The 17,568-nt window shown below is 41.8% G+C and overlaps 1 protein-coding gene across 1 annotated transcript in view; it reads right to left on the reverse strand.

The window, feature by feature from the left end:
• Positions 1 to 17,568, reverse strand: part of LOC112230397 (nidogen 1a) — an 80,351-nt gene that overhangs the window by 17,717 nt on the left and 45,066 nt on the right. The window contains exons 9-14 of the mRNA XM_024396686.2: positions 13,997 to 14,134; positions 12,997 to 13,125; positions 12,505 to 12,648; positions 3,695 to 3,823; positions 830 to 1,066; positions 205 to 377 (exon numbers count right to left, since the gene is read on the reverse strand). Of these exons, the coding sequence (XP_024252454.2) occupies positions 205 to 377; positions 830 to 1,066; positions 3,695 to 3,823; positions 12,505 to 12,648; positions 12,997 to 13,125; positions 13,997 to 14,134 (950 nt within the window). The remainder of the gene's footprint in view (positions 1 to 204; positions 378 to 829; positions 1,067 to 3,694; positions 3,824 to 12,504; positions 12,649 to 12,996; positions 13,126 to 13,996; positions 14,135 to 17,568) is intronic.

Below are 17,568 nucleotides of genomic sequence, written 5' to 3' on the forward strand. Positions count from 1 at the left end.
GGAGTGAGTTACTGACAGAGTGAATCACTCACTCGAGAAGAGAGTGAGTGAGTGAGTTAAAGTTTGTGAGTCAATAAGTAACTTCCCACAGTGCTTGTAGCAAGTGATGTGCAGTGCTTGACTGAATGACTGACTAACAAACTGACTGGCTGTCTGACTGAGATAATGTGAGGTGAGTTGAGGTGCGTCAATGTGGAGCCTCACAGGCAGGTGCAGCAGGGCTTTGGCCTCCCCTTTGTTCATGCTGTATCCATCCAGGGGGATTTGCTCGATCTTCCCGCTCTGGGCAAAGAGCAGGTGGGTCCCTGGGGCCACAGGAGAGACATCCGGCCTGGTGGTGGGTCCGATCGGGGGAGGAATAACTCCCCGGTCAATACCTGTCAAGGAAGGACAACTGAAGTTACGTTGTCATTTCCCACTGGGCACAGACGTCCTATCCACGTCTAGTTTAGATTTGCATATGATTGAGTTTTCAACTAACCTAAATTAAATGTTAAATCAACAAAACGTTCAACCATGCCATTGAATTTAGGTTAAAAGTTACTTTACTTTTATTACTTTTTGCAAATCCAATCAGTTTTTCACATTGATTTAATGTCATCACATATAACTTTTTTGTTGAAATGATGTGGAAATAATGTTAATTCAACTAGTATGTGCCCAGTGGGTTCCTAATGTATTTTTATTTAGCATGCGGGTGCAAATGTTGAGAATAGTTGTTGGAATAGACATGGGTGCTATGAGTGCATGAATATGTTGAATATGAATATTAAAGGTACAAGCCAAGGATGACCAATCGCCCCCTCCGTCTTTTGAGGCAGTCACTCACACAAAGGTCTTTGGCCGGGGCCAGTTCTAGTGTTGGAGATCTCCTGACCATTGCCGTCCACACACCAGCACTGCCCAATGCTACCGTGGCACTGGGTAGGCTCGTAGGCACCATGCTGGTCGCAGGTAGGAACATACTGACTGACGGAAGGGCGTAGGCGGAAGAAGGAAAACGAGCCTGTGTTGGAGGAGACCTGGATGCTTTCTCTGTCTCGCTCGCACTGCGTCTTCTCATGCTCTGGAATAAAAACAGAAAGATGACATGAGAGAAGTAACAAAAGAAATAGAGGAAATTAAGAAGATAAAAATGGTCCTACATGTCCTTTAGAAAGGTTTCTAAGAAATTGCTCTTTCTTTTTAAAGCGCTGTATAGCTTTGGTTTTAATATAATCTCCTTACTGTATGACATGGCACATGGCAGTTCAAAACTAAAGTTACTTGCCCACTACTAATGTGGATAACATGGAATAAGGAGAGAGCCGATGAGCACATGATTTAAATGTAGAATCATTTTTGCAGTCAAGTAAAGCAGACATAGGGGACACGGTGACATCTGGAATGTAGTGTCTCGCTGAAAGACTTATCCCCAGGGTATCTGTCCGGTTAACCACAGACTAGTCATAACAATCTCAAACAGCCACACCATACAATCTGTGCTTTGCACAACGTCTGGCCGCTGCAATCAACAAAAGCCACCAAAAAAAGACAACTAGTCAATGATGGGAACGGTTGTCTCTGAGGAAAGGTTGTCTCTGAGGAGGAGATCAACGCAGTCTTTGTCAGATGGTCGTTAACTGTCGAGATGCGAGGAAGACAACCAGGACAACTCTCACAGGGTCCAGATGCTACAGTGTATACTACAAGTACAAGTTCAGACAAAAGAGGACAAAATGATGCCCCCTTTTCAGACGGGTTGTACAAAATATGACAAAACTGTGGAGGCAGAGGAGAAAAGGCTATAATTAGCGTGGTGGAGTACATACATGCAGTTGACACCTGGATTGGACTTGAACAAAGAGGCAACAGCTGAGAAAGATGCCAACTCACAAACAACCCAAGGTACATGACATGAAAGCTGCAGCCTATAGAAAAATAATGGAACACTTGAATACACATACCCTAAATTCCCAAACATACAGTGGTGAGTTGAATCAAAAAGAAAATGTATTGGTTGTTAAGTCAGTAGGGGCAAGTGATACTTTTTCCTATTACTTCAGTTGTTGTTGTTTATTAAATGTTTAAATTCCTGGTTGTAACTCCAGGGCATCTTTATCTTTATGTTCAACTAAATTGGACTATTGACCCTGGGGCAAAAGTAGTGCAATATATAGGCTATTAGGGACGCAACCCAGGAGTGTGGCTCTATTCCAGCACATCCATGTGACATGTTCCAGGCCTTTGGCCCTAATTGAATGGAGAATGAGTAGCTATGTTGGTCTTTCTCGGTGGGGATTGTATGTTATCTATCAACACCAACCTTGATTGTATCAACACCAACCTCCCTTTCCATTCCTGTATCCTCCCTACGTAACATCTGTGTGTTGTTATACCCATCCCCGCACAGGAAGGCTGCACAGTGTCAAATGGCAACCTTTAAATGTAATTCAAAGGGGGGAGGGAAGAGGGGGACATGTGGTCAAGGCACACCAGAAACCAACAGACACTCAGTTCAGAGTGAGTTTCAGAATCCCGAAGCAAACGCATACGCACACACCCTTCATCCATCCTCCCTCCCCCTAACAGTTCCATATTTTAGCACGCAGTCTCATAGAATCCTATATCAGTCTTATGGAAGTACACTCTGTTCCGGCCTTCGCCTCAATCCACGTTCTACCATGCTGGGAGCGTTCCATGATTAAATAACTTTCTATTGGTGCCAGGCGATGACACAACACTAACTTGGCGAACAGACCTCCATTAGTAAAATGCACTGTATATACTGTTAAGTCCACTATGGCTTGTGTTGACGTTCAATATAAACAGTTCGTCTCTGGTGTATTATGCTTTCCTTTGATGACAAATCTGTCTCGCTCCGCCGCCTGGACTCTCCCCCTCGCTCTCCCTCTAAACCAAACTATACAGTTAGGAGCTTCACATGTTCCAACTGTTGGCACTAAGACAGAAGAAGTATAACTAAGGCGAATCCTAACATTTTGAGGGGAAGAAGATGGCTGATCAGAGCTCAAACTATACCCATTGAATGTACATTATTTACATACTTCCGGGACATAGCCATATAATTTAGAGGTTCCTTCTGAATGCATGCATCTTGCCTTCCCTTGCACATTTTAGACTACACTGCCTCTGGCTGCTGTTTAACTTATAAGTATCAGTAGCCTTGTCTGAAACAAAATGGCCCATAGGGTAGGAGCCTATATCCTGCTTCTGCAGCATGACACACCCTGTCCATTTCCTTAAAGGGCCAATCTGCACATCACAACTTGTAAATGTCTCATGAACTTATTTCAACTGCCGTACCCCATCAGAACCCAAGATATAAGCTTATTTTACTCCAATGTTTTTTAAACATTGTAATTGTAAACAAACAATGTATATCTTTAAAACATGGGTAAAACTATAATTTTGATGTCATAGAAGGTCAGTTCTTGCATCCATAGCTCCAGCTATACATTTGAGAATGGTTACATTTCTCCAGTCCCATCCCTGAGATATTTACCAAAACACTTGCCGGGTGTCAACTTTGTTATTGTTTTGAACTGCAGATTCACCCATTTTTAGAGGTGTTGGTATGACTTGACCAGGGATCAAACTTCTGTTTGGTTCCAAATGAAGAAGAACTCCTCTTATACAACTTGGGGTTTGAAAATGTGATTTATTTACACCAAAAAGCACAGGGGTTACCTACCCGGGGAGCCAGGAGTACACTGGAAGCCGTCACCATGGAAACCAGGGCGGCACTGACAGGTGAAGGAGCCCTGAGAGTTATAACAGACGGCGTCCCGGTGACAGCGACCTTGCTCACACTCGTCAATGTCTGTGTGTGAAACAACAGTCAATGAGAAACAATAGGGACACAGATGCTATGTTCAACTGAAAATAAGGTATCAACATATTTAAATATATAGCTGAAATATACAGTCAATAGGAATGTGAATATGAAATCCTGCAATGGAAATATACAAAAAAATACACATTCATATGTATTGGTATTGCACTACGCCTTTAAAAAGTATCTAAATCTGAAACATACATTCATGACATGTCACATCCTGTGTTATATAGGGAAAGAAACATCATTATTTCGATAATAAAAACACATTGTGAAGTTTAGCGTTCGATAGGGACAAAGAGACCATTCTTTGGATACAACTTGGATGTAACACACCCAGCTCACTACCCCGACCTCTGAAGTATATCTCTAAGGCCAACAAATGAAAAAGGAGTTCTCCAAATTCTACAAGGACATATGGAAATTCCTACAGCTTTCGTTTGGTGGCGGGCCAAGTCACGTTGGACGAGGGAAAATAAGAAATACAGGGATGGATGGATGAATAAAACGCATGACCAACGAGCTCCCCAGCTGTAGGGCCGGGTTGTGTTTGCATTTCCTGTCCAGGTGCACACATTTCCTCTCGCAGGGGCCTCCGTGTGGGTGCATTACAACGAGAAGGACTCAGAGGGTTCAATCTAGAGAGACCCAGTGGAGAGTTTAGAGAGAAGACATGGTCTGTTTTTTTTTAAAGCTGAAGGGTTTGTGTGTTTCTGTGGTGTCTGGGGGGGTTCTGAGAAAGGCAAAAGGCAACTTTATTTTTCATGTTGGACAGTAAAGTACACTATTCGAATACGGCCTAGTAACTAGACAAGTTCTACAAAGGCAAGTCTAGACATATCTGAAGTAACCAATGGGGAGGGGGTCATACTCAGACAATCAGAGAAGGGACATATTATTGTGGCCCTGGTAGCACAAAATAATAAAAGGTTTGACTGCACAGAGATGCTTGGGGAAATGGTCACAACGGTGGACCACCGTGTGTGTGTTTCAGGGGAAGGAGGTGTATCTGATCTCCATGACCTAGGACTTGACAATGGTTAATCAAATCTCCCCTTTTTGCTCAATTTTGCAGGCCTTCTCAAACAGCTGCAACTGTATATGCGTTCGTAAATCATGTCCTTTCTTGAGTTGGGATCAGGGAAGGAACAACTGTTGAGCATCTGAGCTTATGGTTGTTTGTGGGGGAAAGGGGTTTAGTGAGTGAGTGTGTGTGCGTGTGCGTGTGCGTGTGCGTGTGCGTGTGTGTGTGTCCATCTGTTGCTAGGGGGTAATGATGTAAGGGACAATATAAGATTAATCACAATAATGGATTGCTAAAATAATAATTGCTTCCCAAAAATGAAATTTTTGTAATGGCAATCCTGGTTATAGGTAACAATCCTGGTTATAGGTAACAATCCTTTGCATGAACTGCCTACATTATTATGCATTTTATTTGTTAATTATGGAAATTAAGATATGCTGGATTTTATATATATATATATATATTTCAAAAGCAATATATAATGCAAATTGAGGTGAGGGCAATGGAAATGCTTTTGGCGGTTGATCTGTTTCTGTTCTGTGGGTGGCACTGTGTGCTCTTTTCCAAGGATGGGTCCCGGTCTCTCCGGGACCATGGGATCCAGGTGGTCAGGGGTGGTCTGCCGATCATTGAGATGACAACCCACCTTGGGATGGGGAGGGGTTTTAGCGGGTGGAAATAGTGGGGAACAATTGGAGGTTTACTTAGTAGCAATGCAAATATCATGGTATAGCTATATGGACACTCAATCATCATGTTACTTTTCAATGGTGAGTTTACAAACATATGTTATGATAAATAGATTTGAAAATTGTATCTCACTATGGTAAATGGTGAAAAACGTATAGCCAGCTATAATTGTAATGGCTTAGTAGATAGTGAGAAAAGATCATCAGTGTTTACCTGGCTAAAAGAGAAGGAATATAATATACACTGCTCAAAAAAATAAAGGGAACACTTAAACAACACAATGTAACTCCAAGTCAATCACACTTCTGTGAAATCAAACTGTCCACTTAGGAAGCAACACTGATTGACAATAAATTTCACATGCTGTTGTGCAAATGGAATAGACAGGTGGAAATTATAGGCATTTAGCAAGACACCCCCAATAAAGGAGTGGTTCCACAGGTGGTGACCAGGCCACTTCTCAGTTCCTATGCTTCCTGACTGATGTTTTGGTCACTTTTGAATGCTGGCGGTGCTTTCACTCTAGTGGTAGCATGAGATGGAGTCTACAATGAAAGCAGGTTCACACTGAGCACGTGACAGACGTGACAGAGTCTGGAGACGCCGTGGAGAATGTTCTGCTGCCTGCAACATCCTCCAGCATGACCGGTTTGGCGGTGGGTCAGTCATGGTGTGGGGTGGCATTTTTTGGGGGGCCGCACAGCCCTCCATGTGCTCGCCAGAGGTAGCCTGACTGCCATTAGGTACCGAGATGAGATCCTCAGACCCCTTGTGAAACCATATGCTGGTGCGGTTGGCCCTGGGTTCAATGCTAGACCTCATGTGGCTGGAGTGTGTCAGCAGTTCCTGCAAGAGGAAGGCATTGATGCTATGGACTGGCCCGCCCATTCCCCAGACCTGAATCCAATTGAGCACATCTGGGACATCATGGGGCGGCAGGGTAGCCTAGTGGTTAGAGCATTGGACTAGCAACTGGAAGGTTGCAAGTTCAAACCCCCAAGCTGACAAGGTACAAATCTGTCGTTCTGCCCCCGAACAGGCAATTAACCCACTGTTCCTAGGCCGTCATTGAAAATAAGAATTTGTTCTTAACTGACTTGCCTGGTTAAATAAAGGTAAAATAGTATGTCTCGCTCCATCCACCAATGCCACATTGCATCACAGACTGTCCAGGAGTTGGTGGATAATTTAGTCTAGGTCTGGGAGGAGATCCCTCAGGAGACCATCCGCCACCTCATCAGGAGAGTGCCCAGGTGTTGTAGGGAGGTCATACAGGCACGTGGAGGCCACACACACTACTGAGCCTCATTTTGACTTGTTTTAAGGACATTACATCAAAGTTGAATCAGCCTGTAGTGTGGTTTTCCACTTTAATTTTGACTCCAAATCCAGACCTCCATGGGTTGATAAATTTGATTTCCATTGATAATTTTTGTGTGATTTTGTTGTCAGCACATTCAACTATGTAAAGAAAAAAGTATTTAATTAGAATATTTCATTCATTCAGATCTAGGATGTGCTCTTTTAGTGTTCCCTTTATTTTTTTGAGCAGTGTATATTGTTTACAGGAAACTCATTCAACAATTTCAGATGAAGTTGTGTGGAAAAAGGACTGGGGGGACGAAATGTATTTCTCCCATGGGCAAAGTAATTCAAAAGGGGTGATGAAATTAATTTACAGTAATTTTGATCCGAATATGTAAATTGTCCAAACAGATAGATGGATGATTTTAAATATGTTATTTGACCATAAACAGATATGGCTCATTAACCTATACGGTCCAAATATTGATGATCCACGCTTCTTTGAAAATATATATAATGATTTATCAACTCTACAAGCAATATGAGACTATTATTATGGCGAGAGATAATAATACGGATTTAAATACCTCTATGGACCGTAAAGGAAATCCCACTACAAACTATCACCTGCATGCACATAACGAAATCACAAATGTCATGGAAATATTGGAACTCGTGGATAAATGGAGGCTTAAATATCCTGACTTAGTGATATATACATGGTGGAGGCTCAATGAAGCTAGTTGTCTTGACTACATTCTTATGTCATTCTCTCTGGCACCAAAAGTTTAAAATGTGTTGTTAAGGGACAGAATGCGGTCGGACCATCAAATAATTGGCTTATACTGTATATTACTTACAGAATTTACATGTGAGCGAGGATATTGGACATTTTATCAAACCCTATTGGATGATAACTTGTTTTTAACTAGGACAGAACAATGAATAAAGTTTACATACACTCAATTAGTATTTGGTAGCGTTACCTTTAAATTGTTTAACTTGGGTCAAATGTTTCGGGTAGCCTTCCACAAGCTTCCCACAATAAGTTGGGTGAATCTTGGCCCATTCCTCCTGACAGAGCTGGTTTAACTGAGTCAGGTTTGTAAGGCCTCCTTGCTCGCACAAGCTTTTTCAGTTCAGCCCACACATTTCTATAGGATTGAGATCAGGGCTTTGTGATGGCCACTCCAATACCTTGACTTTGTTGTCCCTAAGCCATTTTGCCACAACTTTGGAAGTATGCTTGGGGTCATTGTCCATTTGGAAGACCCATTTGCGAGAAAGCTTTAACTTCCTGACTGATGTCTTGAGATGTTTCTTCAATATATCCACATAATTTCCCCCTCCTTATGATGCCATCTACTTTGTGAAATGCGCCAGTCCCTCCTGCAGCAAAGCACCCCCACAACATGATGCTGCCACCCCCGTGCTTCACGGTTGGGATGGTGTTCTTCGGCCTGCAAGCATCCCCCTTTTTCCTCCAAACATAATGATGGTCATTATGGCCAAACAGTTCTATTTCTGTTTCATTAGACCAGAGGACAATTCTCCAAAAAGTACGATCTTTGTCCCCATGTGCAGTTGCAAACCGTAGTCTGGCTTTTTTATGGCAGTTTTGGAGCAGTGGCTTCTTCCTTGCCTTTCAGGTTATGTCGATATAGGACTTGTTTTACTGTGGATAGATACTTTTGCACCTGTTTCCTCCAGCATCTTCACAATGTCCTTTGCTGTTGTTCTGGGATTGATTTGCACTTTTTTGCACCAAAGTACGTTCATCTCTAGGAGACAGAACGCGTCTCCTTCCTAATACTTGCATACTATTGTTTGTACATATGAATGTGGTACCTTCAGGTGTTTGGAAACTGCTCCCAAGGATGAACCAGACTTGTGGAGGTCTACAATTCTTTTGAGGTCTTGGCTGATTTCTTTAGATTTTCCCATGATGTCAAGCAAAGAGGCACTGGGTTTCAAGGTAGGACTTGAAATACATCCACAGGTACACCTCCAATTGACTCAAATTATGTCAATTAGCCTATCAGAAGCTTCTAAAGCCATGACATTATTTTCTGTAATATTGAAATATTTCAGGCATTTATATATAAACTCCAATCGTACTTTATCAAATGCCTTTTCAAAGTCAGCTATGAATACCAGGCCTGGTTTCCCAGATATTTCATAGTGTTCTATTGTTTCCAGTACTTGTCTTACATTATCTCCAATGTATCGTCCATGTAAAAAAAAAACTTTCTGATTAGGATTAATTATAATCCGACAATACATTTTTAATTCTATGCGCTATGCATTTTGGCCAAGAATTTGCTTCACAACACTGAAGTGTAAGAGGACTCCAATTTTTTAAATGGACTGGATCTTTATATTTACCACTTGGATCCTGTTTCAGTAATAATGAATCAGACCTTCTTGTTTAGTGTCTGATAATCTACCATTTATATAGGAGTGGTTAAAACATGCTAAAAACAGTCCTCTGAGTATATCAAAAAAGGTTTGGTATACCTCCACTGGAATGCCATCCAACCCTGGAGTTTTCCCGGACTAAAACACTTTAATTGAATCAAGAAGTTCTTCCTCTGTAATTTGGCCTTCACGTGAGTTTTTCTGTACAGCTGTTCATTTGACATTATATATATTTTTAAATCATACAATTAACTTTGGTTAGTAGAGATGTAGGAGACTGAAACTAAAACATAAGCTTAAAGTACTTTACTTCCTCTTTCAAAATATTGTTTTGGTGAGTCGTGGGTGACTCGGTCATTTGTAACAAGTTTCAGTAAATTATTTTTGGTAGCATTTCTATGTTGAAGATTAAAAAAGAATTTGGTGAATTTTCCCCATATTCCCTCCAGTTCGCTTTATTTTTAAAATAATATATTACACTTGATCTTTCTTGAATAAGTTCCTCCATTTATTTTTGTTTTTCCCAATAACTTATTATGAGCCTCCATGGTACAGTTTTTATTGCTATCTGTATGTACTGTTAGTCCTTCCATTTCCTTTGTTAATATGGACTCTTTTGACCAACATTTATTTTGTTTTAGAGATGAGTACTGAATTGCATGGCCTCTATAGGCACTTTTAAAAGTGTGACACACAATAAGGGAATTAGCTGTACCTCCAGTTGAAGTCCGAGGGTTTACATACACTTAGGTTGGAGTCATTAAAACTAATTTTTCAACCACTCCACAAATTTCTTGTTAACAAACTATAGCTCTGGCAAGTCGGTTAGGACTACTTTATGCATGACACAAGTAATTTTTCCAACAATTGTTTACAGACAGATTATTTCACTTATAATTCACTGTATCACAATTCCAGTGGGCCAGAAGTTTCTATACACTTAGTTGACTGTGCCTTTAAACAGCTTGGAAAATTCCCAAAAATGAAGTCATAGCTTTAGAAGCTTCTGAAAGCTAATTGACATCATTTGAGCTAATTGACATCATTTGAGTCAATTGGAGGTGTACCTGTGGATGTATTTCAAGGCCTACCTTCGAACTCAGTGCCTCTTTGCTTGACATCATGGGAAAATCAAAAGAAATCAGCCAAGACCTCAGAAAAAACTGTAGACCTCCACAAGTCTGGTTCATCCTTGAGAGCAATTTCCAAACGCCTGAGGGTACCACGTTCCATGGGACTACGCAGCCGTCATACCGCTCAGGAAGGAGACAATGTCCGTCTCCTAGAGATGAACGTACTTTGGTGCGAAAAGTGCAAATCAATCCCAGAACAACAGCAAAGGACCTTGTGAAGATGCTGGAGGAAACAGGTACAAAAGTATCTATATCCACAGTAAAAGGAGTCCTATATCGACATAACCTGAAAGGCCGCTCAGCAAGGAAGAAGCCACTGCTCCAAAACCACCATAAAAAAGCCAGACTACGGTTTGCAACTGCACATGGGGACAAAGATCATACTTTTTGGAGAAATGTCCTCTGGTCTGATGAAACAAAAAAAGAACTGTTGGCCATAATGACCATCGTTATGTTTGGAGGAAAAAGGGGGAGGCTTGCAAGCCGAAGAACACCATCCCAACTGTGAAGCACGGGGGTGGCAGCATCATGTTGTGGGGGTGCTTTGCTGCAGGAGAGACTGGTGCATTTCACAAAATAGCTGACATCATGAGGAGGAAAAATATGTGGATATATTGAAGCAACATCTCAAGACATTAGTTAGGAAGTTAAAGCTTGGTCACAAATGGGTTTTCAAATGGACAATGACCCCAAGCATACTTCCAAAATTGTGGCAAAATGGCTTAAGGACAACAAAGTCAAGGTATTGGAGTGGCCATCACAAAGCCCTGACCTCAATCCCATAGAAAATGTGTGGTTAGAAGTGAAAAAGCTTGTGCGAGCAAGGAGGTCGACAAACCTGACTCAGTTACACCAGCCCTGTCAGGAGGAATAGGTCAAAATTCACCCAACTTATTCTGGGAAGCTTGTGGAAGGGTACCCGAAACGTTTCACCCATGTTAAACAATTTAATGGCAATGCTACCAAATACTAATTGAGTGTATGTAAACTTCGGACCCACTGGGAATGTGATGAAAGAAATAAAAGCTGAAAGAAATCATTCTGTCAACTATTATTCTGACATTTCACATTCTTAAAATAAAGTGGTGATCCTAACTGACCTAAAACAGGTAATTTTTACTCAGATTAAATGCCAGGAATTGTGAAAAACTGAGTTTAAATGTATTTGGCTAAGGTGTATGTAAACTTCCGACTTCAAATGTACATATATTTACAAAAAAAATATATGGGGGATTGGAAATGAAGCAGACAATAACGTTGACAGACGCTACAATCTGCAATATTATTTACCCGCTAAAATAATTATAACAAATAAATAAAACATGTAAAAAAGGTCTAGACATATCACCTGATGACAAATAAATATTGTTGCTGTGAGTGAGTTCAGTTCATTTAAGTCATTTCATTAGTAAAGATTTTAAAAAGTGCTTCAACCTCAGAGAACACCATGCACACGCACGCACACACACACAGCACGCACACACATTTGTACAACTAACCTTGTGGGGACACACAATTCAGTCCCATTCAAAATCTTATTTTCCTTAACCCCTAACCCTAACATGCTGACCAGACCAGACACGTTGCGTGCGTTGCAAAATAAATGTACATATGCATGTTATTCAACCATTGCACCCACACTGCTCGCGGGTGTCAGCGAGCGTCTGTGTGGCCATGCGCTACAATAGAAATCAGTTCTATTTGTGACGATCATCACGCTGCAAGTTGGCCTCTCCCATCACCTGATAGGTTTTTAGGAGCATACTGTATACCCACATGGGTGATTGAAAGATTAATTGAGGTCCACACTCCGGAAGGTTGTAGTAATACACACACACACACACACACACACACACACACACACACACACACACACACACACACACACACACACACACACACACACACACACACACACACACACACACACACACACACACACACACACACACACACACAGTGCTTCTACACCTGCATTGCATGCTGTTTGGGGTTTTAGGCTGGGTTTCTGTACAGCACTTTGATATATCAGCTGATGTAAGAAGGGCTATATAAATACATTTGATTTGATTTGATTTAAAGTGTCACCCTACCCTGGCAAGTATAACCATCACCCACGAATCCAGACAGACAGGAGCAGATATAGGCAGACGCCCCCGTGTAGCTACAACGTGCCCTCTCTGGGATGTCGCAGTTATTGGTACCCCTCTGGCAGTGGTCTATTGGACGGTCCACTTCTACAAAGGATAGGGGGGAAAGGGAGAGGCAGATTTTAGACTTGGTGGAGACAGAAATACCCTGAATCCTTTGTTTGATGAAACTAAAATTATAAAAAGGAGTAACAAATGTGAGAAATTTCTCAGTAGACGGTTTGATAGACTAAAGAAAAAAACAGATTAATAGACTGAAATAGCATAGAAACGCTCTTAAATTTGAGTTTAAGATTAATATATAGATGATATGAAACAATCTGTAAAAGGTTACTGTATTTAGAGTGTGTATTAAGTTAAGCAACAGAGTTATATTGGGGGTCATCCAAACAAAGAACAACACAGCTGTGAACACGCTTTTTCAGCACTACATACCGACGCAGGTCTTGCCATCGCTGGCGAACTGGAAACCGTCCATACACTCGCAGCGGAATGTTCCTGGTTGGTTGTTGCATATGGCGTGAGAACCACAGATCTCGGACATCTCTCTGCACTCGTCAATGTCTACAAAATGAGCACAGTCAATTCAATTCAACTTAACTCAATTCAAACAACTGTATTTGTCCCATAAGGGCAATTCTGTTGCACCAGATTAACGTTTACTGCAAGTCATATCAACAGCCATAATAATAATTACATTATTTCATTGCATATTTGGAATAAATTATTTAATGTGATCATTTGTAGTATATGTAATAATATACTGTACATTACAGTATATTAATAATATGAATTATTATTGGGACATTTCTGATGACATTGCTTGTTTTCCTATGCTACAGTCTGTCTCAGTCCTGTAATACATGTTTCTCTCTTTGGGCGGTCTTGCCCTTTACTGATGTAAAGCGTCTATGAGTTCTTAGAAAGTGCAAAATAAGCCAAATGTAATATCATCACCACTACTATGAAGATGCCGTCTTACCAATATTACCTGATTTATGAAGATCAGTCATGAAAGGTAATGTGCTGTTTTCACACCAAATGTACAGATCTAGGATCAGTTCGCCCAATCCTTAGTGGGGAAATTGCTAAACTGACCGAAGATCAATGTCTAGGGAAACTTCATTTTCAGTCCTATTACAGCTAGTATTTATTCAAAAAAAATTGCTACAATTGGTATGCTCTGCTACTGAAATTGGGAAATTGGTCACCACTAAATTGTGCTAAGTAGTCTTTATTTCAAAGAATCCCCATGAAACCGATATGTTTATTAGATAATAAAGTAATAAAGTTATTACCATGCATTCTTTAATGAATTTCCAGGTAAATATGTAAAATAAAGTATAACCCAAACTTCAATAGACTATTCCCCATGACCCTTATGCATCAGCTGGTGTAGGTTCAAGCTGATATGTATAGTGTGCAGGGCCCCTACCATAGCATTGACGTCCGTCCCCAGTGAAACCAGTGGAACACTCGCAGGTGAACTGGATGCCTTCTTCGGGTCTGCAGGCAGCGTTGGTGTCGCAGCCGTGTCTGCCGGTGAAACATGGGTTCTGCTCTGGTGGGCCACCTGACAATCATGACAATCATGACAATCATTCCATTCTCTTGAGGGGCAGCAATGGGATCTGTGTTAGTGGGTGATGCCATCAATGCCTAGTTCAGGGTTAGTTCTGATGTTATAGCTAGAATTTAAGCGTAAAAGTTGCAGTAAACATGGTAGGGACCAATTGGTTGGACAAACAGCAATTCAGTTATAGGCTACATGTCATCCTTCAGTAAGGCTTTTGTGTGGCTGTTTTCAGATTATGGATTTTGTAAATCAAGGGATCAGGGGAGTTCTACTTTGGAGTTACTTCAATCTTTGGATACTTCAGTCTGAAAAGCCACAGTATAGTACTACAACCTGAAATGAGTAGATTCCTATTAACCCTCACATTAGTTATTGTTGGAAATGGCTTATGCTGTGGAATATCTGGACAAGATGTTGTGACATCACACACACAAACACACACACACAATGTCTCAGTTTTGTAGATACAGGCATGTAAGACACCTCTCCTGGCTGTTAGAAGGAACATGCAGACCGCTTATCAGACAGCTGCTTATTAGGACGGGGGGCTCCTCCAGTCCCCATTGCATCCTCACAGGAAACTCGGCACAGATGTTACACTTTTGCCAATAAACTCCAGCTGAGTCAAGTTGGTTTGCATAACCTACCCCTGGCCCCCAGACCGCCACCCCCGGGCCATCCCCTATGTACCTTTACCCCTCTCCCGGTGCCTTCCTCTTGCCCTCCCCCACTCTCCCCCTTCTTCTTACACCTCCTACCTGCAGTAAATAACCTTGTGTGAACTGAAGCACGGCCCCTTGTTTACCTTAGCCGTTAACCTTTACCCTGTCAAGGATTTGGGTGTCTTTGAAAGGCCAGCTGAGGAAATACGACAACACAAGGTTTTGGTTTACCTACAGATAATGTTACTCAACAGATAATTACTATTCTTTTGGCTCGACATTCCATACTGTGTATAGTCAGGAATTCAAATGTTCTTGAAGAGAAATGTATGTAATACGATGGTCCATTGAGACAACAAATGAGTGGTAACAACCCCCCAGATGTCTAAAGAAGACACACGTATGAGTAGAGTCAGAAGAATCTGTTGGGAAAATGTATACTGTTCCAATCGCAGGTCCTGATCCTAATCTCTTAGAACCAGCTGTCCTGTAAACACCAGCAAGAATCATTAGGAACCACGGGTGTCTTTGGTTTTCCCGTTTGACGTCAATACGTGTCATAATAATAATGCGATTCATAGATGCTACTGAATGCAAGTGCAACGAAAAACCGACAATGGAAAGGCTACAATTCTTCCAGTGAAGGAAGGTTTTTTGCATTTCCATTTCCATACCCCACACCACACTCACACATAGCAGCATCCACCAGTCAAAAAATAAGAATACACTTTCATACGCTCCCCATTACACACATTTGACCAATCAATCTTCTTTACATCTTCAGCATAGGAATCACTACAAACACGTTGTATGATCTCTTAAACACTATTTTAGGCCCGCCTTTGGAACCTTGGCTTTTCTGGATACAGCTATTTTATCGTGGTCACTACATTCAATGGGTGTGGATGCACCTTGAGCACAAAGTTCTGCAGCATTACAAAGAAATGATCAATACACACGTGGATGATATACAGTAGTTTCTGCACGGTTTGTAAACACGCTGTGGTAGCTTGATTAATAACCTGAAGCAGATTACAGGCATTGGTTACAGTAAGCAGTTTCTTCTTGAATGGACAACTTGATGAAAACCTACATTTTTTTTAGGTCACCCGGAAAATAGTTAACATAATATACGCTATCAAGCATTGCACACATATTATCTGGATAATGTTAGCACTTGGTGGCCAATAGCAGCACCCCAAAAGAAGAGGCTCTAGATGAGGCGGGTGAAACTGCAACCACGATACTTTAACAACTTTAGGCAAGACATCCTCTCTGAGCTTCACTGGAATTTGGCTCTGAACATACAGTGCATTCGGAAAGTATTCAGACACCTTGACTTTTTCCACATTTTGTTACTTTACCCCTCGTAAAAATCCCTCATCAATCTACACACAATACCACATAATGACAAAGCAAAAACATGTTGATAGATTTGTTTGCAAATGTATTAAAAAAAATGAAATATTACATTTACATAAGTATTCAAACCCTTTACTCAGTACTTTGTTGAAGCACCTTTGGCAGCGATTACAGCCTTGAGTCTTCTTGGGTATGGCGCTACAATTTTGGCACACCTATATTTGAGGATTTTCTGCCATGCTATTTTCAGGTCTCCAGAGATATTCGATCAGGTTCAAGTCCGGACTCTGGCTGGGCCACTTAAAGACATTCAGAGACTTGTCCTGAAGCCTCTCCTGCATTGTCTTAACTGTGTGCTTAGGATCGTTGTCCTGTTGGGAGGTGAACATTTGTCCCCGTCTGAGGTCCTGAGTGCTTGGAGCAGGTTTTAATCAAGGATCTCTCTGTACTTTGATCCGTTCATCTTTCCCTTGATCCTGACTAGTTTCCCAGTCCCTACAGCTGAAAAACATCCCCACAGCATGATGCTGCCACCACAGTGCTTCACCGTAGGGATGGTGCCAGGTTTCTTCCAGGCGTGATGCTTGGCATTCAGGCCAAAGAATTCAATCTTGGTTTCATCAGACAAGAGAATTTTGTTTCTCATGGTCTGAGAGTCCTTTAGGTGCCTTTTGGCAAACTCCAAGCGGGCTGTCGTGTGCCTTTTACTGAGTAGTGGCTTCCATCTGCCCAATCTACCATAAAGGCCTGATTGGTGGAGTGCTGCAGAGATGGTTGTCCTTCTGGAAGGTTCTCCCATCTCCACAGAGGAACTCTGGAGCTCTGACAGAGCTCCTTTGGGTTCTTGGTCACCTCCCTGACCAAGGCCCTTCTCCCCTTTTCCTTCGGGTTCTTGGTCATCTCCCTGACCAAGGTCCTTCTCCCCCTGATTGCTCAGTTTGGCCGGGCGACCAGGTCTAGGAAGAATTTTGGTGGTTCCAGGCTTCTTCCATTTAAGAATGATTGAGGCCACTGTGTTCTTGGGGGACTTCAATGCTGCAGAAATGTTTTGCTACCCTTCCCCAGATCTGTGCCTGAACACAATCCTGTCTTGGAGCTCTACGGACAATTCCTTCGACCTCATGGCTTGGTTTTTGCCCTAACATGCACTGTCAACTGTGGAATCTTATATAGACAGTTGTGTGCCATTCCAAATCATATCCAATCTCAAGGATGATCATTGGAAACATAATGCACCTGAGCTTAGTTTTGAGTCAGAGTTCTCTGAGTTCTCTGCTTCACGGAAACATGGCTCACCGGAGAGACGCAATCCGAAGCGGTGCAGCCAGCGGGTTTCTCCACGCATCGCGCCGACAGAAACAAACATCTCTCTGGTAAGAAGACGGGCGGGGGCGTATGCCTTATGGC

The sequence above is a fragment of the Oncorhynchus tshawytscha genome, linkage group LG32 (assembly GCF_018296145.1).
Source record: "Oncorhynchus tshawytscha isolate Ot180627B linkage group LG32, Otsh_v2.0, whole genome shotgun sequence".
In the NCBI taxonomy this organism is placed as follows: Eukaryota; Metazoa; Chordata; class Actinopteri; order Salmoniformes; family Salmonidae; genus Oncorhynchus; species Oncorhynchus tshawytscha.